The sequence below is a fragment of the Corvus cornix genome, chromosome 28, assembly GCF_000738735.6.
Source record: "Corvus cornix cornix isolate S_Up_H32 chromosome 28, ASM73873v5, whole genome shotgun sequence".
NCBI classification, from domain to species: domain Eukaryota; kingdom Metazoa; phylum Chordata; class Aves; order Passeriformes; family Corvidae; genus Corvus; species Corvus cornix.
The window spans coordinates 849405-872910 of record NC_046356.1 but is presented as its reverse complement, the minus strand read 5'-3'; the positions used below and the strand labels follow the sequence as shown (position 1 = coordinate 872910).

General features: G+C 64.6%; 1 protein-coding gene across 5 annotated transcripts in view; it reads left to right on the top strand.

Annotated features, from left to right (window-relative positions):
- NFIC (nuclear factor I C) overlaps positions 1–16884 on the top strand; it is a 39155-nt gene extending 22271 nt beyond the window's left edge. For 2 of the 5 annotated variants that reach the window (XM_039566147.1, XM_039566146.1), the window contains exons 3-11: positions 7318–7389; positions 7909–7983; positions 8121–8244; positions 8754–8878; positions 10829–10957; positions 11072–11256; positions 12628–12787; positions 14390–14475; positions 16627–16884. In XM_039566147.1, coding sequence (XP_039422081.1) covers positions 7318–7389; positions 7909–7983; positions 8121–8244; positions 8754–8878; positions 10829–10957; positions 11072–11256; positions 12628–12787; positions 14390–14475; positions 16627–16644 — 974 coding nt within the window. In that variant the 3' untranslated portion in view covers positions 16645–16884. The remainder of the gene's footprint in view (positions 1–7317; positions 7390–7908; positions 7984–8120; positions 8245–8753; positions 8879–10828; positions 10958–11071; positions 11257–12627; positions 12788–14389; positions 14476–16626) is intronic. The other 3 variants (XM_039566148.1, XM_039566149.1, XM_039566150.1) reach the window with 3 other exon arrangements.
- Positions 16885–23506: the final 6622 nt, after the last annotated feature.

Here is a 23506-nt window from a genome sequence, read left to right as displayed (position 1 = left end):
CTCTCACCTGCCTGCCCGCTCCCCCGAGCCACCCGCAGCATCCCCAGCCCTAAGGAGAGGGGCCTGGGAGGGTCTCTCCCGCGCAGGGCCCCCCCGGCCGGGCAGTCCGGGCTCCCCGCCAGCCCCCGCGGCCCCCCGTTATCAGCCCGAGCACGTGCGCCCCGCGCTCCCCCGCCCCCGCCGCCCGGTTTTGCCGATGTCAGCACAATTTCCCAGCCGCTGCTCTGGCAACGCCGGGGAGGGGGGGGATGGAGGAGCCCCCGGCCCTGCGCTCTCCATCCGCAGTCTGGGGCAGCTCGGCAGGGGCTGAGCGCCCGGACGGCTCCCCCAGGCCGATGCCAAGGGCGAGCTCTGCCCCTCGGCTTTTTCCCCTATCCTCGGCTTTCAGTGCCCCCGGGATGGGCAAACTGAGGCACGACCTGTGCCGGGCTGGGGGGAGGCCCCGTCCCGGCCCTGCCGGCCCCGGGGATGGCCGCGGGGTGCAGGGAGAGCTGAGCGCCTGGGCCCTCCCCAGAGCAGCACCGGCCCTGCTCCCATCTTGCTCCCATCCTGCACCCAGCCCTACGACCGCCACCCCCGGTACCTTTGGGGAAGGATAGGATTAGGATGGGTGCGGGATGGGAGCAGGGCTGGATGCAGGATGGGTGCGGGAAGGGCAGGGGATGTGAGCAGGGTTTGATGCAGGATGAGTGCTGGATGTGAGCAGAGCTGGTTGCAGGATGGATGCAGGATGGGAGCAGGGCTGGATGCAGGATGGGTGCGGGATGGGTGCGGGGCTGGGTGAGGGCTGGGCTGTGCACACCGCAGTGGGGGAGGGGACGGCGCTGCAGCCCAGAGCTGGGTGTGCGGCGGGGGGGCGGGGGGGCTGGGGGGGAGCTCGGAGGTCGCTGGTGAAAGTCAAAAGCATTGCAGTAAAATGGTAATCAATCTCCCCAGCCGATGGTGCCAGGACCTTCGGAGCATTACGGAGAGATTCCTCCCAGCAGCTCCCGACGGCAGCAGCCAGTGGAGGGGGACATTGCCCCCCCCCGCACCCTCCCGTCAGTGCTCCCCACCTCCACGGGCTCTCTTGCTGCACCCTCACCGTGGTGTCTCCATCCCTGTATCCCCATCCCTGCATCCCCCCGTTCTTGCATTCCCACACTGGTAGCTCCCATCCTTGGACCCCATCCCCCCCAGGCTCCCAGAGCGGGGGAGAGGCAGAACAGGGGCAGTGCTGGCCCCTCACACCCTCTGAGGTTCCCTGCTCCCCCCCCCCCCCCCCAGGCATCATGCTCAGCGGGGCAGGAGTTGGGGCTCTGCCCTGCTGTGAGCTTTTCCCAGCAGTGCCCCGAGCTGAGCCCCCAGACCGAGTGGGGTGGGAGCAGATGGGTGCCCAGGGCAAGCAGGCAGTGGGCCCCAGGGTGGCATCGAGCTCCTGGCAGCCCCGGCCATGCCTCCGCCAGCGGACAGCACCTGGGGGGAGGCGGGGACCCCCACGCTGTGCCAGCATCTGCGTCTCCCACCGCCTGGCAGCCCCTTATCTCCCCCCACCAGCCTCGCCGCTGGCTGCGGCGCGAGGCAGATGGCACCAATCTGCCGGGGAGCCCGTGCCAGGGCTCTCATCCCAGGCGCGCTGTGGCCGTGCCAGGCCGGCCGTGCCAAGCGTCTGCTCAGCCCCTCCAGATGGAGGGGCAGGCGTTTCCCTGGGTACCGCCGCTCCGCCAGCCCCCGTGCAAATATTTATTGCCAGGGTCGTGAGAAGATTGATGGGGTTCACAATATTTGGGATCTGCCGTTCACAGAGCTGGGCACCAGCGGGCAGGCAGGCTGGAGAACCCCCCCAGCACACAGATGAACACGGGCAAACCCTCCCCCTGGTCCAGGTATCTCTACTCGCAGTTAAACAGCCAGGGAGGCCAGGGTTGAGGGGAACGAGGTAGGCAGAACCCAGCAAGTCCAGGAGGAGACCCCCGGGGAAAGGGCACAAGTGTATGAGAGAGCAGAGAATCCGCAGGGGCTGGGTGCCTGCCCCCAGAGCTGCGTGCTGCAGAGGCGGGATGGGAGGGGGCTCCCCAGGGTGCCACGCCCCCGCCACCCCCTGTCTTCTGCAGCGTCACTGCCCGGGGTCCCGCCGTTCCCGAGCCCGGCCCCGCTGCGAGCCTGGCGCTGGCACGGCCGGGGCGGTTTCCATGTGCTCGAGCTCTCCGGATCGATGTGCCGGCGACCTTGGGGAGGTCAGGGCTTCCCCGGCTCTCCCGCAGTGCGCCGAGCCGGCGGCGTGCCGGAGCCGGACGGCTTCCCCGCAGTGCCCGCTGCCAGCCCCGGCCCCGCGTCACCACTGAAGCGAGTTGCGCCGTGCTCAGCGCGGCGGCCCCGGCAGCGTGAGCGGTGCCTGCCGGGGACCTGGCACACGGTGCCACGTCCTGCGCTGCCGGAGGGGACAAGGGGCCAGAGCGGTTCCGCGCACCGTTAGGCACCCGATGAATAAAAGATGAGCGAGCTTCTCTCACGAGCACCTGCCGTCCCCCGCCCTCGCCACCCGCCGTCCCCCGCGCTGGCAAGCGCCGTGCCCTCCCCGGGGCCGCAGTTGCCATCCTGGCCGGGTGCCCGGCTTCGTGCTGCGCTGGCAAGGGACAGCTGGGGCGGCAGATGCCCACGGTGCTCTCTCCCGCCCGTGGCCGCGGGAGGGGGGAGAACAGACGCCGGCAAGCCTCCGGTGTGCCCCTGCACCCCCGATCAGGGCTGGCACTGCCAGTTGGGGCATGGGATCGGTCCCCTGTCACACTGGCCCCTGCACTGGGGTCTTGGCCCTTGGGAAGGGCTTGAGCCTGCTGCCGCAGCCCTGCGTGGTGGTGGTGAGGCAGGGGCTGGTTTTGGGGGAGCATCGGAGGGGCCATGGTGGGGGCCCATGGGACTCTGGGGGGAGGCTGGCTGTGCTGTGGGGCTCTGCCATGGGGCTGGGATTGGCAGAAAGATAGTGGCAGCATATTTCCCTTTCCCTGTCCCTGTCCCTTTTCCTTTCCCTTTCTCTCCACTTTAATTTCTTCCTTCCTTTCTCCCTCCCTCCCTCCCTTCCTTTCTCTCCTTTCCCTCTCCCATCCTCTGTCTTCTCTCCCACCCCCTCCCAGCAGCTGCACCCCCAGGTGCCCCCAGCTCAGGGCGCAGCGGCTGGATGCCAGCACCCCGCAGGGGAGAGTCCCAGGGAAGGGGGGGGCTCAGCCTTCCCTTTGTCTGTCCCACTCTCCCCATCCCTTTGCCCGCTGCCATCTGTCCCCCGCTCGCCTCCGCGGGCGCCGGCAGCCCTGGATGGAGCCCAGGCCTGGCAGGGCTGAGCGAGGGGGCGGCCGCGCCGCCCGCCTGGGGGGGTTCCCCCCGGCCGCTGCCATCTCCCCGTGCCGGCCGGGGTCGGCCGAGGACAAACCCGCTCGCTCCCAGCGCCGCTCGCTCGCAGCCGCCGGCCAACGTGCTCGCGCCTCCCAGGCTCCCGCCCGGGCCAGCTGGCCGCGGCCGGCGTACGTGGCAGCGGGGCGCGTCCGTCCCCCCCGCCACCGCCCCGCCACCTCGGGGGATGCCTCCGGCCAGGACCTCCCCGGGGCTTCGCTCGGCAGAGGGAGGAGGAGCTGCCGCCCCCGCAGCGTTCGTGGCTAAGGCCCAGCAAAGTCGCCTCACCCCGACGGCCCCGCAGCGCTCCGGGCATGGCGGGGGGCACCGGGGGCGGGGCGGGATAGGGAGTGGGGAGGGGGGGTCCCGCGCCCCGGCGCGCCGGCCGGCCCGGCTGAGCCAGGATTTACCCGGCACACGCGGCGGTTCAGGGTATTATATAAAGGAGGTTACACAAGCAGGACTGTTCCGGGTTTATGTAAGGGCCACCCCAGCCTGGCGGCAGAGGGATGGACGGTGGGACGGGCAGCGAGGCGGGCAGTGCCGCTCGGACCTGGGGATCGCTGTGAGACTGGGACGAGGAGTTCTCGGGGGGGGTCTGACAAGGCAGGGCCCCCAAATCACACCCTCCCACAGCCTCGCTCGCCCCAGCCCTTGCAGTGGGATCTGCCCCACGGCACACTGGCTCCCTCCGGTCTCCAGGGGTCTCCCATCCTGACCAGGCTGTTCACTCTGGGCCATTCTGGTCCGCGCTGTGGTCACGGCCAGCCGGAGGAGTGCAGTGACACCTGAGCAGGTGCTGGGGCTTTGTGGCCACGGAACATGGGGGCAGTTCCCCCCCAAGCCAGCCCCCAAGGGAAACTGAGGCACGGGGCAGAAGCCTGCAGGCAGCAGTGCTGAACCCTCGCCCATCTCCTGCTCTCAGTTGGCAGAGCTGGGGAAGAAGGAGGAAGACTGCTGCCCTCGATGGGGGGCTGGGACTGCTCACACCGGCGCCAGCAGCTCCCCCAGCCCCCGGCATCCTCCAGCCTCTGCGCCTGCGCCCGCGCCGTTGCCGGTAACACCGTGCCCTGTTACCGTCAGCTCTCGGGCACCGAGCCAGGGCTCTCCCGCAGCTGCGCCAGCCCCGGGGGGCACCCGGCCTGCAGTGACACCCCCCAGGGCCGGCCCTGCTGCCCGGGGGTCGTTCCCACGCGCTGAGACCGCGGGCGGGTGTCGCTGTGGGGCCCGGGGGCACCGTGCCAGCCAGCAGGGCCGGGGTGCGGGATCCGTAATTCAATGGGTGGCACGGGGCCAGGCTGCCAGCGCGGCCCGGAGCCCAGGCAGCTCGCGCCCCCCCCGGGCACACACTTGGCTATTTTTAAAAAAGAGATTGGATCGACCTGTTTGGGCACTGAGCACTCTCCTCCACCTTGCCGGAGACGACCCTGGCACTGAACCCCCTCCCCCCTGAGCGCCCCACAATGTGGCAGCAGGACCACCCCCACCTCCATCCCCCATCCCGGCCCTCCGAGGGGGTGTGGAGGGCACAGATCACCGAAGCAGCGGGGGCATGGGGGGAGCTTTACAGGCTTTTCTCCTCTCTGGTGCAGTCGAGCCACTTGTTGGGTCCTGGATCTGGAGTCTCCCCAAAACACCCCTTGTGGGGAGCGAGGCCCGGGAGCCCAGGGCTCCCTTCGCCATTTTAGCGCGCGCCAGCCGGCGCAGGCGGCCGTCACATGGCGGTGAGAGCAGCGCTTGGCCCGGCCGCCCCGCCGAGGAGGCAGCCAGAAATCTGCTGGCGAGCTCGCCCGCCCAGCCACGAGGAGCGCCGGGGGTACCGGGCCCGGGGCCCCGGCCTCGCACCCTCTGCCTCCATCGGCCCGGACACGAGGGGGCAGGGAGGGGCCGGCCCTGCTGCCAAACCTGCGAGCTCGGGAAAGTCCCCGCTGCTCCTCGGGCTGCTGTGGGTGGGAGTGGAGTGCTCGGTTTGGGGGCAGGTCCCCGGGGTGTCCCCTTGGGAATGGGCGTCAGTGAGGTGGCGTTGGCGGTGCTGGGTCAGGGTGGTGCCGTGGGACGGTGTGGGGGTACAGGACATGAGGCCCACCCGGGGGGCACCCGGGTGAGTGCCTGGGTGCCCTGGGGGAACAGGGACCAGACTGGGGTGGTTCGGTGTGGGCAAAGGTCCATGTGGGGCACCTCAGGACGAGCAGTGGTGGGGGTCCCTGGGCTGAGCCAAGGGCTGCATGGGCGCCTCAGAGGTACCAGGCGAGGGCACGGCCTCGGGGGCTACCCAGAGGCCGAGCACCCCAGGATTGGGCAAGTGGGTGCTATCTGGGAGGCAAGTGGGGCCCCAGGGAGCCCTGAGGCCACAGTGGGGGGCTGTGGGGAGCCGGGCCGGCCTCAGGCTGTGACCGCCAGCCTCCGTCCCGCGCCTTGGCCGGGCTCCACCACTAACCACTTCCAGAGCCGCCGCCAGATTTGTTGTTTTTAGAGGCGAGGAGGGGCCGTGTCCGGCCACGCGGTGCCCCTGGATGCGCGGGGGGTCCCCGCTGCCACTCCCCCCTGTCCCGGCTGGTTTGTGCCCCGCTCACTCCCACCACCCGCGCCCCGGTACTTGGGCACACGGCCGCTTCAAAATGGGGGAATAAGGTTAGAAAAAGAAAAATGGAGAGAAGGGAAGGAAAAAAACCCTGCGCCTGTCTCCAGGGGGAGTTTCTGCTCCCTAAAATGGCTGCCTGGAGGGAGCCAGGGGTGCGGGCACGGGGGGGGCTGGTGGTGGGGAGCAGCTTCAAGGCAGGATGCCATGGGGCTGCCAGCGTGGTGCCAGGCTGGCACGGGGTGGGTGGAGGGGAACGCGGCAGCTGGGCAGGGAGACAAAATGGCTGATTTGGCATCGGCATTGAGCAGCACCAAGGGGGTGTGGGCACACAGGGCTGTCAGGCTGGGAGGTGGCACAGTCCCACTGCCCCCATGGATAGTGTGCCAGGTGGGCAGCACACAGGGGTGGCAGGGTGGGGGGTGGCATGGTGCCCACATGGATAACTTGCCCAGCCAAGGATAACCAGCCTGGGAGCCACATGTGAGTGCAAGGGACTTGAGGGGAGAAAAAGGGGGAGAAAAACAGGGAGAAAGGGAAGAATCCCAAGGCGAGCACATGGGCCGGCAGTGGCAGCTGCGTGGTTTTGATGGTGTTTTTGGATTGTCTCAGCCCTTTCCTGACATCTGCCAAGACTGCCAGAGAGAAATGCCGAAGGCCAGGGGGTGGGAGGAGGATGGAGAAGCAGTGAGAAGAAGGAGTATGGGGGAGAAATACATGGCAAAAGTCATGGAAGGGCTTTGGGAGCAGCCAGGTGAGGAAGGATGCTCCTGACTGCAGTGTCTTTGCCGTGCCAGGCTGCTGAGCTCAGCATCTGAGCCGGGATATTTTTAGCCAAGAGAGAGCAGGGCCGGACGGGGCTCCAGGGGTCAGCGCCGGTGCTGCCCCAAGCCCTGCTGCCCTCCAGGAGCTGGGCAGAGGCAGGACAAGGTGCCACAGGTTATGCCATGCTGCAGTTAGCTGCCTGGTGGGGCAGCACTGGGTCATGGATGTGGCTGGAGAGAGGAGAGCAGGCAGCAGGCTGGAGCAGGGCCAGGTGACCAGCACCCAGCCCAGCACCGGGGGTCTCCGCCCTGCGGGCAGCGGTGCCCAGATCCTGCATGTGGGGCTGTCCGTGCTCCTGTCGCTGGCGGGGAGGGCAAGGGGGGCTGGTCGGCGACTGTTCCTCAGTGACTGGGGATATGCCAGCTTGGTGGTGGCCCTACTGCGTGGTGAGAGCTGCTGGGCAGCCTGTGCCTCAGTTTCCCCCAGCAGGGCAACGAGGGGGCAGTCAGCTGGTGGGCAGCCCTGGCTCACACCAGCATGGAGGCTCACACTGGCACGGGGGGGCTCACAGCAGCACGGAGGGCTCACCCTGGTGGGTTTTCCTCTTGCAGATGCAGAGCAGAGCAGCAGCCCCCGGACAGGCATTGGCTCGGACCAGGAGGACAGCAAACCCATCACGCTGGGTGAGCGCAGCGGGCAGGGCTTGGGCAAGGGGACAAGGGACACCCCAGCCTGTCCCTGGGGTACCTGCCATGGGGGGGGAGGGGGGCCCATGACACACAGCCAAGCCCCCCGTGCTACGGCTCTGGTGTCCCCCAGCCCCAGCCAGCCGCTGCCTGGCACCTGCAGTAAGCTGGGCATAGCCTTAGCCTTGTCCTACACCCAGCAGAGTCCCACTGAGGCCGCAGCCCTTGGGGACAGCAACTGCCATGGAGGTCCCATGGTGGGGGTGCAGCCCCAAGCCCTGCCAGCACTCTCAGCCACAGGGAAACTGAGGCACTGAGCAGCTCCAGGGCGTCTTTAGCAGAGGGGACCAGTTCGGGTGGTCTCTTGCTGGAGCAGGGAGTGGAGTGGAGGCTGAGGAGGGGGACAGATGGGGATTTGGGGGTGTTGGGGTGCCCTGATGCATCGCCACAAGGCAGTGCAGGATGAGAGGGGTGCTCCTGTTGTCCCCTCAGCACACCTTCCTCTCTCCCGCACAGATTCGACAGACTTCCAGGAAAGCTTCGTCACCTCGGGAGTGTTCAGTGTCACCGAGCTCATCCAGGTGTCCCGGAGTGAGTGTCACTGTGATGCCACAGCCCAAGCCCCCGCTGCCTGGGCACACCAGTGTCCCAACAGCCCCCCCACCCCACAGTGGGCTGGGACTCCCCTCCCCACCAGGCCTCCCTGACCCCCGTCTCTCTCCCCACAGCGCCGGTGGTGACGGGCACGGGGCCAAACTTCTCCCTGGGAGAGCTGCAGGGCCACCTGGCCTATGACCTGAACCCCTCCAGCACCGGCATGAGGAGGACACTGCCCAGCACCTCCTCCAGTGGGTAGGTGCCACTGGGGCTGTGCCAGGGCGGTGCTGGGGCCAGCCCGAGCCCGGCCATGAGGAAGGACGGGGGCAGCCAGATCCTGCCACGGCCTGGCACTGACCCATGACAAGCTGGGAGAGCTGGGGGTGTCCAGCCTGGATAAGAGAAGGCTCCAGAGAGAGCTCAGAGCCCCTTCCAGTGCTTAAGGGGCTCCAGGAAAGCTGGAGAGGAAGTTTGGACAAGGGCCTGGAGGGACAGGACACTTCTGGCTTCCCAGTGCCAGAGGGCAGGGCTAGATGGGTTCACTTCCCTATGAGGGTGGGCAGGCCCTGGCACAGGGTGCCCAGAGCAGCTGGGGCTGCCCCTGGATCCCTGGCAGTGGCCAAGGCCAGGCTGGACATTGGGGCTTGGAGCAGCCTGGGACAGTGGGAGGTGTCCCTGCCCTGGCAGGGGTGGCACTGGATGGGCTTTGAGGTCCCTCCCAACCCAGACCAATCCATGATTCTGTGACCCTTCCCTATCCCCAGGAGCAAACGGCACAAGTCGGGGTCCATGGAGGATGACATCGACACCAGCCCTGGGGGCGAGTACTACACCTCCTCCAATTCCCCCACCAGCAGCAGCCGCAACTGGACAGAAGACATGGAAGGGGGTTGGTGTCACCTCGTTACCAGTGCTCTTCCAGTGCCCCGGGGCCCCCATCCTGCTCCCAGCGTTCCGCAAACCACTGCCAGAACCCCCTGTGACCATCTGGGCACTGCCCGTGCCCTGGTGTCCCTATGGGCCTTCAGGTCACAGCACACACTGGCTGTGGGGGCTGCGCTGCCACCCTCAAGTCCCCCAGAACATCCCTGTTTTTCCGAGGATCTGTGGGGTTGCTGTCAACCCCCCCTTATGTAGGCACAGGCTCTCCATAGGTGCCCAGGTGTGTCTGTGGCCCCCCACTTCGGGCAGGGCTCTGTGGGGGCTGCGGTGTTGCTACAGGGCCCCCCCCATTTCAGCATGGGCTCTCTCTATAGGGCCAACCCAGCCTCCAGCCCCACACCAGCCTCCCCCAGCCCCACACTGCTGTGGACAGCTTTCTGGCTTGGTGGGTTTTTTTCCCTTTCCTGTCTAGACAGCCCCAATTAGCTGTTCATTAAGAAAGGGGGGGGGCTGGGCTAATTAAAGCGATGCTGCAAGGCTGGCACAGCAGCTCCCACGCCCCGAGGTGCAGGCAAAGAAGCTGCTCCTCTTCCTCCTCCCTTGGCTCTTCTCCTGCCTCGCCCAGCAGTGGGGTGGGCTCCACATCAGCCCCCCAGCCCTGCCAGAGCCTGGGGGTGCCCAGATGGGGGGCTGGAGGTACCGATCCTGTTGGAAGGAGGTTTGGGCGATGCAGGTCCAACCCCCAAACTGTATCCTGTGTGTGCAGGAACTGTGCCCCATCCTGCCCCATGGGGCTGGTGCATGGGGGGTCCTGGGGAAGGTGCAGCCCCCTCCCCAAAGTGGTGCGTGGAGGCAGGAGGGAGCTGTGCCAGGGCATCTGTCCCCTGCCGGTGGCCTGACCCGGGCAGGGGTGAGGGTGGCTAGCAGAGGAGCTCAGCCACGGCGGGGGGGGGGGGGGGTGGGCTTGGCAATCCTGTACGGGATGTTCTGGGAAATCCTCCTAACGCCCGGCTGAGAACGGGCTAAACCCATTACCAGGCCTGGGCCAAATGGCCAGAGCTAAAGCCACGGCAGTGGGAGATTAACGTGCCTGCCAACCCCCCTGCTCAGCCCCATGCCCCGGGGTGGCCTCGGGGACCCGGGCAGCTGCTGCTTCTGGCGAGGTCACCCCCATGCCGGCACCTCTGTGCCTCCCCAGGAGCTCCTGTAGCCCCCAGCCCCATGTGCCAGGGGAGGTGGGTGCCATGTGGGGGCTGCAGGGTCACAGTGGCACCCATGAGGGCACCCACTTGTGCCACCAGGGTGGGACACACACAGAGCTGTGTGCACCCGCATGCACACGCCTGCAGGGTCACACCTGTGCACGGGTGTGCAGGGACACACACACAGGTACACAGCTGTGCTGGTACACAGCACACACACACACACACACAGCTGTGCTGGTACACAGCACACACACACACACACACACAGCTGTGCTGGTACGCACACAGCACACACACACACAGGTACACAGCTGTGCTGGTACACAGCACACACACACACAGGTACACAGCTGTGCTGGTACACACGCGCACACACACACACACAGAGCTGTGCTGGTACACAGCACACACACACACAGGTACACAGCTGTGCTGGTACGCACACACACACACACACACAGCTGTGCTGGTACACAGCACACAGACACACACACATTCATACATACAGCTGTGTGCACACTCACACACACCCTGTGCGTGTGCATGCCTGTGGTAGCCCCAGAGGTGCCCACATATGTGCTCACCCTCCTGCCGGCACACACACTCACAGCACCACCCTCCCCACGCCCACCCTGACCCCGGGGTGCCCCTTGCCCCCAGAATGGGCTCCCCCAGCACTGCACTGAGATGGCAGCAGCCGTGGGATTTTGGGTCCCATGGCAGGTCCTGACGTTGCGCCCCACTTTCCCCAGGCATCTCCCCAACCGTGAAGAAGACAGAGATGGACAAGTCCCCCTTCAACAGCCCATCGCCCCAGGACTCCTCGCCCCGGCTGAGCAGCTTCACGCAGCACCACCGTCCCGTCATCGCTGTGCACAGTGGTGAGTGTCCTGCCAGGGAAGCCGAGGCACAGAGTGAGCGCTGAGCGGTCGAGGGGCTAGGGCAGCCACTAGCTAGTGACACAGGTGTGCGTCCCCTTTTGCTGTCTCCCGCAGGTATCGCCCGAAGCCCGCACCCATCGTCTGCGCTGCATTTCCCCACCACCTCCATCCTTCCCCAGACGGCCTCCACCTACTTCCCGCACACGGCCATCCGGTATCCGCCTCATCTCAACCCGCAGGACCCGCTCAAAGACCTTGTCTCGCTGGCCTGCGACCCGTCCAACCAGCAGCCCGGACCGGTAAGGACGCAGCCCCGTCCCCGCACCCATCGCTCGCCTCGCCGTGGGCACCGGGGGCTGCTGCCAGCCGGGCTGCCCGAGGAGAGTCCCCCGGACCGGCCACCGCCGCCGTCACCTCTGCCGCCGCACGGGGGGGGTCGGGGTGTTCCGGTGGCGCTGGTGGGGTGTTCGCTGGGGCTGAGCTCCAGCCGTGCCGTGCGTTGGTTCGGGAGCGCTGCTGCGCCTGCTGCGTGTTGGCACCTCGTGTCTCCGGCGATGGAGGTGCTGTGCCCCGGCTCGGCGCGGGGTCACCGCGGGTGTTGGGGTGCTGGGGCTGAGCCGTCAGCCGGAGCTGGGGTGTCGGGGGGGAGCGAGATGTCTGCCAGGGGTGTGTTACGATCTCCCAGAGTCACCGTCCGCCAGCGTGTCCAGGAGAGTGATGGGCTTGGCGTGCTCCATCCACCTGCAGAGCCCACGGGTGACCCGTCAGCTCCTCACTGTACCCGTGTCCCCAGTGTGCCTGCGGGGATGGCAGAGCCACACTGTGCTGCTGTGGGCCTTCCCTTGCCGCAGCGGCCTGCGCCCCATGCACCCAGTGCACCCCACAGACATGGGACCCCACACACCCGGGACCCCACACCCCATGCTCCCATCACCAAACAACCCATGCAACCAGCACCGTGCACATGCAGCACCCAGTGCATGCAGCACCCAAACCATCACCCCATACACCCAGCGCCCCCACACACAGCACATGCCCCACCACCAGCACCCCGCACACCCCGTGAAGGGCACCCTTCATACCCGAAGCTGGAGCCTGGGAGTGTTCCCGCTTCCACACCATCCCGTGGCCCGCTTCCACATCTTGGGGAGCCCTTCTGACCTCTGCCCACCGCTTGCCTGTTTCCCCTCACCAGCAGGGCCTGATGCCAAGGTGAGGGGCATGGCCACTCTTCCCCTGTGCAGTGGCTCAGTGCTGGCTGATGGACACCAGATCAGGAGCAGCCCACGGCCAGGTTGGGCACAGAGCACTGGTGCAGGAGCCTTTGGAGGCTCTGGGTGCCCCTACCCCTCCAGGCAGTGCTTCAGAGGCCCCCCTGTCACTGCAGAGAGGGGTCCCAGCGCCCCGGCTCCAGCATGCGCCACTGTGGGTCATGACTCCCATGGGGCCTCTGTCTCCACAGCCCCCCAAATCCCTCCTGTCCCGCCGTCATTTCCTGCCTGCTGCCAATGCCGACCATTCAGGGCTGCTCTGAGACCCAACAAACTCATGTCTGCAGTGAGGGACACCCCGTGCCTGTTCCGGGGGTGTCCCCAGGGCTCCCCGGCCATGCTGGTGTGCGTGTGTCCTAATGGCTTGTGCTGTTTGTTTTTTGTCTGTGTTGTCCCCAGTTAAATGGAAGTGGTCAAGTGAAAGTGCCCAGCCACTACCTGCCCACGCAGATGCTGGCGCCGCCACCTCCCCCCGGCATGCCCCGCTTGGCCGTCTCTCCTGACACCAAATCCACCACGACAACTTCCGAGGGAGGGACGACCTCGCCGACATCACCCAGTAAGCACCCGCGGCGCCCACCCTGCTCCCCGGCCCGGCTGGCCCCCTCCTCTCGCAGCCCCCCAGGGTGTCCCCCCATCCCGGTGCTGGGGGATGTTGGCGGAGGTGGCCTCCCCGCAGCCGGGGAGAGGGCGGCAGCTGGCACGCCATGAGTTTGCTGGGTCTCAGGCAGGTCGGAGTGGACAGGGTTTGGGCAAGTGGCTGCTGTGGCTGCTGAGCCAGGGGGTCCCGTGCTGGTCCCAGGGACCAGCTCGAGCCCCATGTCCCTCTGAGCGTGAGTGGAGCCGCAGCAGGGCTCCCCAAACCAGTGTCCTGCCCAGACCCTCGGTGTGGGCAGTGCTGTGGGGGAGGCCGTGGCCTCTCCGTGTCTGTTTATCCCACCATGGTGGTGGCTGTGCTGCCGGGAACGGGGACCAGCTGGCACGCGGGTGGCACTGGGACTAGGGACAGTGTGCCTGGTGTGCTTTGTGGGCTGTCGTACTCTTGCTGCCATGGGGGTCCTTGGTGCTGGGGACTCTGGTCTCGTGGGGATGTGAAGTGACACCAGAGAAAGGACTTTGTGCGGGTCCCCCAGAGCCCTTGGCAGGTGGCACCTGGGATCTTCGTTAGCACAGTGGCTGACAAACTCTTTGCCCCCCGCTCCACCTCAGGGCCATAAGTGCCTTGGCCAGGAGGGTTTCGGGGTGCTGGGCCCAGCAGCCAGAGGCACCCCAGACTGGCACTGGGGTGTGTGCTGCAGTGGTGGGACACCATGCCGTCGCCACATTCTGTGAGGAGTTGTTCCTGTTCCCATCGTGCTGTACCTATGGGACATGCTACCCCAAGTGGCTGCTGTGTCCCCACACAGTCGAGCCCTGCCTGGTTGGGCCATTACCCTGTCCCTGAGTAATGGGCCATGGCTGATTGCCAGCAGCTGGTCAGCAGGTATGGATATCCCATGGCATGGAGGAGCCAAAGCCTGGACAATCTGGAGGGGACAGTATGGGATGGCATGGGGTGGCCTGGCTGATAATGGGGTCACAGCCTTGGGGAGGGACAGAGGAGTGCAAGTTCCTGCAGGCTCAGGGAAGGATGCATTAGGGGGACACGGGCTGTCCCCAAGGGTTGCAGCTGGCTCCAAGTCCCCCATTCCCCTTGGCAGCACTCTGCTTCCAGCAGGGCTGCACCCAGATGCTCAGCAGGGCTGGAGGTCCCACTGCTGGACCCCCAGCTGAGGGATGGAGGTGGCAGCAGGGTGATGTGGCCAAGTGGAACTGGTGGCTCCCTTCGTTCTCCCCGTGGCAGCTCAGCTCTGGAAGCCGCAGCGCGGGCACAGCCGGGAGCACCATCTGCGCCTGCACCCCGGGGCACCTCGCCCCCCCAGCCTGTCATCGTCCCGAAACCACGGGTGGTACCGTCCGAGCGCAGCACCCCTGGGTGCAGCACCCCTGGGCTCCATTCGCCTGCCATCAGGTCACAGCCAGGGACGTCGCCCGGTCGCCAGCGCCGGGTGCCAGGGAGCTCCGTCCCAGCAGTGCCAGGGAGAGGGCCGGGCCTGGCCCCGGGGGGGACAATGGCAGTGCCACCCACAGCCCCGTTAACGAGCTCTCGTTTGTTCCCCAGCCTACTCTGCACCAGGCACGCCCCCTGCGAACCGTTCCTTCGTGGGATTAGGACCAAGGGATCCTGGGAGTATCTATCAGGCACAGGTGAGAGCGGGGATGCTGCTGGGGGGACCCTCCTGCCCTCGCCCCGGGCACCCTCGCCATGGCATCACCGTGGGCATCGCCGTGGGCATGGCCAGTGCTGGCATCGCCGTCGTGGCTGTCGCTGATGTGATATTGCTGATGTGGGCATCCCCGCCATGGCGTCCCTGCCGTGGCATCACTGCTGTGGCATCACTGCCATGGCATCGCTGCTGAGGGCATTGCCACCATGGCATCACTGCCGTGGGCACTGCCACCATGGCATCACTGCCATGTCATTGCTGCCATGTTTATTGCTCCTGTGGGCATTGCTGCTGTGGGCATCACCACCATGGATATTGCCACTGTGGCGTCCCTGCCGCGGGTCATTGCTGCTGTGGATGTAACCTCCATGGCCATTGCTGCCATGGCCATCGCTGCTGCGTCTGAGGCCACAAGGAGTGTCACCACAGCAGTGGCATCACTGCCATGGACATTGCCACCACTGGTGTTGCCACTGCAGGCATTGTGGACATGGGTATTGCTACTGTGGGCACTGCCACTTTGGGCACCACTGCTGTGTGTGTCACCACTGTGGGGTTATTTCCATGTGCAGTGCCACCGTGGGCATCACCACCACGGCATTGCAGCTCTGGCACTGCCACTGACGGCTTTGTTGCTGTGGGCATCACTGCCTTGGCATCACCGCTGTGGCCCATGGGCATTACTGCCATGGCGTCCTCGCTACGAATTGGTACAGGGCACTACAGGGCCTTGGGCACTGCTGGTGGCTCAGGGCCACCATGAGTCCTCCATCATAGCGGGAGGTCACTGCCATGCTCCAGCTGCACCCTGCCTGGCACCACCTGGCACCCTGCCCAGGTGCCAACAACATCCCCAAAGGAGGAGCAGCAGGGCCGTGTGTCCCCCTCTGTGTGGGCACAGCCACCTGCTCTCGTCCGGCTGCGCCCATGGCCACTCCAGCTGCAGCGGGAGGTTGTGTGCGCCTTTCCAGGGGCTTTCCATTAGTCCTGGCTTCTGGAGCTGGCATCGGTGCTGCAGGCAGTGCAATGGTGCCAGGACAGGGGTGGCAGCTCCTGGCATCACTTGTGACATGAGTGGTTTGGCCTCAGCATTCCCTGCAGGGGCAGTTGCGGTGGCTGCAGTCCTGCCTGGCGGGGGACACGGGTGACAGGACAGTGGGATGAGGCTGTGGATGGTGCCGTGTTGGGGCACCCTGGGCTGCTGCCCTGGCTGGGGGGGAGTACTCAGGGGGCTGTGCCGTGCCAGGGTGTGGGTACTTGGGGGCTGTGAGCGGTGACACGGCACCCGGGGGTGCTGTGCTGTGCCAGGCTGTGAGATTTGGGAACCATGAGCTGGGACACCCGAGGGTGCTGTGCCGTTCTTGAGGAAAAACATGGGGGACCCGGCTCTGATCACAACCCCCACTCTGCCTCAGTCCTGCACATGGGGTGGGTACTCCAAAGGCCTTGGGTCCCTAAAGAGGAGACCTGGGACAGCACCAGGAGAACCTTGTAGGAGCAGGGGGCCAGAGTCCCTGTCCCGACACGGGGGTCGCAGCCACTCAGTCCCAGGACACCAGGGTCCCTGTGTATGGATGTCTCCAGTCATGCTCGGGGAGGCTCCCCAGGGCTCAAGAATGCTCTGCCTGGGGAAACTGAGGCACGGGCGAAGGAGGCGGTGTCACGGGAGGAGCAGCTGAGACCTGCCACGCTCTGGTCATGTGTGGCGGGGCCTGGAAGGGTTAAGGGAAGCAGCGGCCCCGAGCTGTCTCGTTTCCAACGGAAACCAGACATGAGGTAATCGGGAATGAACTTGAACTTGGGGCTGGGGGGGCGGGAAACAATGGGAGGGTGGCAGGGGGCCACCTCGCGGGGTCCCCAGCCGTGCCACCCCCCCTACCTGTCCCCAGGCGGCACCAGTCCTTGGGGAGAGTCGCCTTTGCCGTGAAGGTGCAGAGGGACCGGCCCCCAGGGGAACGCGGGTGGCCGCGGTGCGGAGGACGGCCAAACTCAGTGCAGGAGTGGGGACGCCAGCCCCGTGCGCCGAGCAGGGCACAGCGCGGGCACAGCGGGGCTCTGGGGACCGGCCGGGGGACGGAGCAGCTCCGCGGGGCAGAGCACTAACGCCGGCCTCTCTCCTCTCTCCCGGCAGTCCTGGTACCTGGGATAACCGCCGCCGTGCCGCCCCTTCGCCTCCCTTCTCCTCTGCTTTAGGCACCCCCAGAGGAACATCCCCGTCCCCGAGCACCAGGCCCAGCCTTGCGGTGACGACGGAGAGCGCGGCCTCACGACGACGACGACGACGACAAGCAAAACCCACACCCGAAGGAAAGAGCGAGGGAAAGGAAGAAGGAAAAGGGTCAAACTGTTTTAAAAAGGAAAAAAAAAGAAAAAAACAAACAAAAAACAAACAAACCAACAACCCATCCCAGGAGGACCTTTCCCCCCACCCCGGCGATGCGCCAGAAAACAAAGAAACAGAAAAAAAAAAAAGAAAAAAAAGAAAAAAACACTATTATTTACCCCGTCGGCCGGCGCCGCGCTGAGACCTGACACAAGTCGTGCCAGCAACGCCTCCCGGAGCGGCGGCGGGGCCGCGGGGCCGAGCCCCGCCGGCCGCTCGAATATGCAAACGGCTTTGACTCTCTCGTTCTTGCCTCTATGTGAGTAAAAAGATCAAAACCTCCCCCGCCGACCCCCCCGGCCCCAGACTCTCGGGGGGCCCCGGGGCTGGGGTGGGGCGCGGCGGGGCGGGGTGGGGGAACCCCTCCTGCTGCCGGAGCCCCGCGGACCGGGCGCGCTCGTGGTCGGGGCGGGTGATGCTCCGTGCTGTGCAAGCGCCTCGGGGACAGGCGGCACCGTGCTGCAGTGACACGGTGACGGTGGTGCGGTGGCACGGAGACATGGTGGCACAGTGGCTCGAGCGGGTGGCACAGGAGGAGGGGGCTTGTGGCCACGGAGGGTGCATGGGCACGGCCAGAGATGGTCGCGGCGGCGGTGGCACCTCGGTTCCCGCGCGGACGCGGTGTCGGGACTCTCCCACCACGGCCCCAAACGTCACAGCGGCGGTGGCACCCCGATTCCACCGGGGAAACGGCATGGGGACTGTCGCAGCCCGGCCCCCATGGTTCCCGGGCGGCCATCCGTCGCGCCGGGGCACCGGTCACCATCCCTCTGGTCACCTTCCTCCCCCAAGCCTGCACCGGCCCCGGCCCCAGCCCCGTGTGTTCCCACCGTGTCCCTGTGTCCCCCGGCGTGTCCCCGCGCCCGGGGGGTCCGTGGGGCTGGGGGGCTTGCGTCCGTGTGTTTGAGCTATGCATTCCTGTGGACAGGTACCAGGTGGGAGGCAGGGGAGGGTGCGCTCGTGTTGCACATTTTGTAGGAAATGCACTTTTAAGAGGGAATCGTCAAAAAAAATAAAAAAAAAAAAGAAGAAGAAAAAAAGAAAAAGAAGAAAAGAAAACAAAATCACAAAAAAGGAGGAAGAGGAAGAGGAGGAGGAGGTGGAGTCCCCGGCACTGGCTTGCCGGGACGGCTGGTTTGGGGTTTTTGGGTTTGGTGGTTTGTTTTGTTTTTTGGTTTTTGTTTTTTTTTTTTTTTTTTTGGATACAAAAGGATGGCGCAAAGAAGCCCGAGCGAGGGAGAGGGCAGAGCTAGCCCCCCGGAGCCCCTCGAAGTCCGCCGGAGTCCCCCGGAGCCCTCAGCCCCGCGTCAAGTGCCTGAACTGCAGCGGGGAGGGGTCCCGGCCTCCCCGGAGGAGCCCCCGGCCGGGGGCAGCGCGGGAGAAAGCGCTCGGCCATCCCCGTCCCGTGCGGTGACAGCGTGGCCAGGAAGGGGACGCAGGGACGTGGCAGTGCCTTAGAGCAGAGGGACCCCCTCGACGGCCGAGGCGAGGAGGAGGAAGAGGACGAAGGTCCCGCTGTCCCCAGCGAGATGAGGAGACTGGTCCCCAAAGGATCTCCGGCCCAGAGGACACCCGAAGGGTGGTGATGGAGAGAAACCACCGTGGGATGTCCAGGAGCCGGGGATGCCACCGAGGCCACCGTCGCCACCCGCCTGGCCCCCTCCCCTGGCACCCAGAGCCGCCCCGAGGACCACCGGCATCGCATCCCCCATCCCAGTGGCCCCCGCTTCCCCCCGCTTCCCACCCCCCCGGGACGGCACAACGAGGCACCAGGGAAAGGGCTGACGCAGGAAATCCCGGGAGACAGAAAAATAATCAAAAAGGACAAGAAAAGGAGAAAACCCACCAAAAAAAAAAAAAAAAAAGAAAAAAAGGAAAAAAGAACAACAACAAAAAAAGCGCTTGGCGGAGAGGGAAACCTGTTTTTTTTTTAAAGATCTGAGAAAAGAAACACATGAAAAAAAAGACAAAAAGACAAAAAAAAAAAAAAAAAAGACAAATAAACTGCATGGTGCTTTAACAGGATCTGGTGACCTGGCTCAACCCAGCCGCGGCTGGCTGATGCTGTGCATGGCAGACTCTATTAACCGGCTCTACCTTCCCCTTCAGCAAAAGAGAAAAAAAAGAGGAAAAAAAAACAAAAAAAAAAATCTGTATAAAAGAAAAAAAAAAGCCGTAAAAAAAACACACACAAGAAAAAAAATCCATGTTTTCCTAATTTGCACGAAATTTTATACCACATGATGTGCCTTGCCTTCGAAGCCTAAGTATTACTGGACCCGATATCAGTGCGAGGGAGTCGCTGCATGCCCGGGGCTCCCGGGGGGCCGGGGGGGCCGGGGGCCGCTGCCCCCCCCTCGCCTCCTGCATGGCTTCTTCTCGGCCGGAAAAGTCCCTTTTTCTCTCTATTCTTCTTTTTTAACCGATTTTCCCCCTCAGAAACGTCTTCCAGTTGGTAATACCGATGCATCCTCTGCGCCAACACACCGGAATATGCAATAGCTGTGGGGGGGGGCCGGCCGGGGGGGCGGCCACCCCTTTGCTTTGCCTCTCTTTTCTTTGTTTTCCTTCCCTTTTGGGGGGTTTTTATTTGTTTTTTCTGCTTCCAGCAACCAAAGGCAGCGAGGCGGGAGGCGGCAGCGACCCCCGGGCCAGAGCCCCCCAGAACGCTCGGGGGGGGACCCAGTGTCCGGGCGCGGCAAGACTGACCGGCATGTGGTGGGGTCCGTGCGGGGAGGAGCAGGGATGGAGACCCGCAGGGCTGATCCTTACGGGGGGGTCACAGGGTCCCACCCCCCCCAAGGGGACCCCCACTTTTTCATTGGTTTTCAATGGGGCGCAGGGCCAGGAGGGCTGAGCCCAGCTGCTCTCGTGACAGGAATGGAACCGTGTGAATGTAGCTGTGCCCCCCCCGGGCTGGTGTCAGGGGGGTCACAGCCTCCCCCCCACCTCCACCCCATCGGCTTCATCCCCGGGGGTCCGGCTGGCGCAGCAGGGAATGGCAGGAGGCGCCTTCTCGCCGCCTCTCCCTGCTGTGCCCGCTGCCGAGCAGGGGCCCGACACCCCCTAAAAACCCAGAATTTGCCTTAAAACCCCAGCGTTCCGCCGGCTGGAGAGACCCCCCCCCAACCTCCCTGAGGCTGAGGACTGACGCGGGTCGTGACACCGGTGGGCGGGTGGCACCGGCATCGCTGCTGCTCGGGCATGAAGAAACGTCGTCGTCAACAGTTTTTAATTTTAATTTTTTAATTTTTTTTTTTTTTTTTTTGGTGTCTAAAAGTATTAGTGGGGGGTGACGGGGTGGTCGCGTCCCGCCGGGTTTCGCCCACAGTTGAGGCTGGTTTGAGGGTCCCAGACCCTTTGGGAGGAGCCTTGGGAGACGCTTCTTTATGCAAGGTGCAGTATTGATTTCTGCAAGGACAATGCAAGGAGGGAGCGGGGGCGGCGTCCAGCTGGGGGGGGGGAGGAATGAAAAATAGAATTTAAAAAAAAGAGGGGAAAAAAAGGACAAAATTAAAAAAAAAAAAACGAGAGAGAATTTTTTTTAAAAATAGAAAAACAAAAAACAAAAAAAATTGGGGGGTTAAGGCTGGAAAAGGCTCAGCTCAAAGCAAAAAATATTAAAAAAAAAAAAGCATTTTTCAGCGGTGACAGCGACAGCGAGAGCGGAGGGAGGGAGCGGGGGGGCACCGGGGCAGCCCCTCCGGCCAGCCCCGGGGAGGCGAGGGGCGCTGGCGCCCCTCGGGCCTGGGCCCCCCCGCCCCGAGGAAGCCCCGGAGCCCCCGTCCCGTGGGGACCCCACCGGGGCCGTCCCCTGCCCCCTTTTTGCTGCCTCCCCACCCCCCCGGGCCGGCAGCAAGTCCGGCCGGGCTGCGGTCGCAGCCCCTCAAAACCCGCCCTCGGCAAGAAAAGCACCTTAAACCGTATTAAAAAAGGCAAAAACGAATCAACTCGACGCCCCCCAGCCCGTAGGGCGGCATTGGGGGGGGCGGGCCGGGGGCTTCCCCTTGCGGGGCCGGGGAGCCCCCCGCGCCCCCGGGGTCTTTGCACTGCTCCCCCGACACCCCCCCGGGGCCGCACCCCCGGCTCTGCCCAAAGGGAATATGCAACACCCCCCCGGTCCCTCCCTGGGGGGGGGCACCACTCATTTTTATTATTTCTATTTTTTTAATAGTTCTCCTTTCTTTTTTTTATCTTCTGGCGGCCTCGATGGCCACGGTCGGGGTGACCGCAAAGCCGGGGTGGAGGACACCCCATCCCTGGGGATGCTCCGGGGGGGTCCCCCGCAGGATGGGGATACGAGGGGGCTCCGCTCGACAATCACCGCGGGGGTTTCATGCACTACAGTCTCTCCTAGAGGGTTTTTAGTCGGGCTCGTCGGCTTAAAAAAATTAATTAAAAATAGTCCTTGTGACCTATAAATAAAACAAATAACCTGTACATATATATATATATATATCTCCACATATATATATATGGGGCTGCAGGGCCGGGGGGGGCGCGGGCCCGCGGGCCCACACACAGTTAAGGTACTTTAAATCGCAAAGGAATATATATATATATAAAATCTCATATATATATATATATATGTCTTGTTTGGTGGGGTTTGGGCTCTTTTGTTTTTCTTTTTTTGTTTGTTTGTTTGGTTGGTTTTTTGTACTCAGAGTTTGGAATTTGCTGCTTTCTGCCCCCCCCCTCCTCCCTCCCCGGGATCCCGCCACCGGCTGGGATGGGTGCCCCCGGTGATGGGTGCCCCGGGTATGCCCATGGGTGACCCTCTGGGTCCCCTGTGCGGCGCCCGTGGGTGTCACTGGGGGTGCTCCAGGTGATACCCGCGGGTGCCGCACCGGCTGCCCCACCGGGTGCCCATGGGTGCACCTCTGGGTGCTCCTTTGGATGCTCCAGGTGGTGCCCACGGGGGCCTCTCTGGGTGCCCCAAGTGATGCTCACAGGTGCCTCGCAGGGTGCCTCGAGCAATTCCCGCGAATGCCCCTCTGGGTGCCCTCTTGGGTGCCCCTCTGGGTGCTCCAGGCGATGCCCATGGGTGTCCCTCTGGATGCCCCGAGAGATACCCACGGATGCCCCTCTGGGTGCTCCAGGTGTTGCCCACGGGTGCCCCGGTCCATGGGTGCCGCTCTGGGTGCCCCCATGCCCCGCTGGGCGCCCCGTGCGATGCCCGGGGGCAGGCGGGAGGTGGAGCCGGGGTGGGGGGGGGGGGGGGGGAAATCCCACCCCCGGGCAAAGAGCGGCAAAAGGAGAGAAACCGCCCCAAAAAGGCGCCGAGGCGGCAGCCGGCCGGACCGCGCCTCTTACCCAAACCAAAAATCCCGCCGCAGTGCCTCCGCGCCGCCGGCTGCCCCCGCCCGCCTTTTCGGGGGGTCCCCGCTCCCCCCGGGGGGCCGGGGGTGCCCCCTCCCCCCGCAGTTATATTTTACTCGTTCGCCGGATTCTCGCTTTCGCTTTGCCGCAGCCGATACACACCGCGAGCGCACCAGGGCCGCGAGCCGGGGCCGGGCCCCCCCCGCTGCGCCCCCCGCGCCCCCTGGCCCCGCATGACCCCCCCGAGCCCCCGCTCGCCTCCCTGGTGCTTCACGATATTTGATTATACCATTGTACGCAGCCATTACCGATAGCGCCGCTCCTGCCTACATACACTTACTGACCCTGATACGGATTTTTGGGGTTTTTTTTTTGGTTTTCTTTTCTGTTTTGTTTCTTTTGTTTTGGTTTTGGTTTTTTTTTTTTTTCCGTTGTTTTTTTTTTTTCTGTTGTTGTTGTTCCCCCCTATGCAAAAAAGAGAAAAAAGAGACAAAAAAGAAGAAAAAAACAAAAAAGAAAAAACTGACACACAAAAAAAGATTAAAAAATGAAAAGGAAAAAAAAAAAGACAAAAAAAAAATGTATAAAAATTAAACAAGCTATGCTTCAACTCCAGCTCGCCTCCGCCCTTCCTTTGCAGCCCCCGGGGGAAACTGAGGCACAGCGTCCAACCGGGGAGAACACGAGTGTCCCAGCGGAGGAGGGGGGCACTGGGGAGAGCAGAGCCCAGCCAAGCACCCATCACCCCAGAGGAGGGACCCGCACCCATTACTGCTCTTGGGCCGGATGAGGAGGGTGACAGAGCTGGGACCCCGCAGGGCGCACCCCCAGCCTCAGGCGGGGCCGCGGGGTGGCAGGGACAGGATGGGGACAGGGACATGGGTGGGGGCAGCCGTGGTTCACGTGGGGGTTCAGAGCTGCTGCCGCTTCCTCTGCTTCCAGACCTTGGCCACGGGGTGTCACCATCTCGTGCGCGTGACGTCATCGCCTGGCTGCGTGACGTCACTGTCCTCACCCGTAGGTCAGCGTTGGCCGAAGCTGCGCTTCACCCCCGCGGTCCCCACGGTCCCTGTCCCCAAGCACTGCTCAGGACCTCCTCGGTGCTCCCCAGCCCCCTGTGTCCCCTCGGTGCCCACCCCTCGGTCCGGGGTTGTCGGGCAGCGATGTGGCTGGACATGGACACCGGCTCTCGCCCTGCCGAGGTCGCTGAGGTCTGGCAGCTTGGAACTTGCCATTGTCCCCTGCCCCTAGTGGCACCCGGGGGTGCCGCACAGCCTCCTCCCCAGCACGGTGACACCAGACGCTTCAC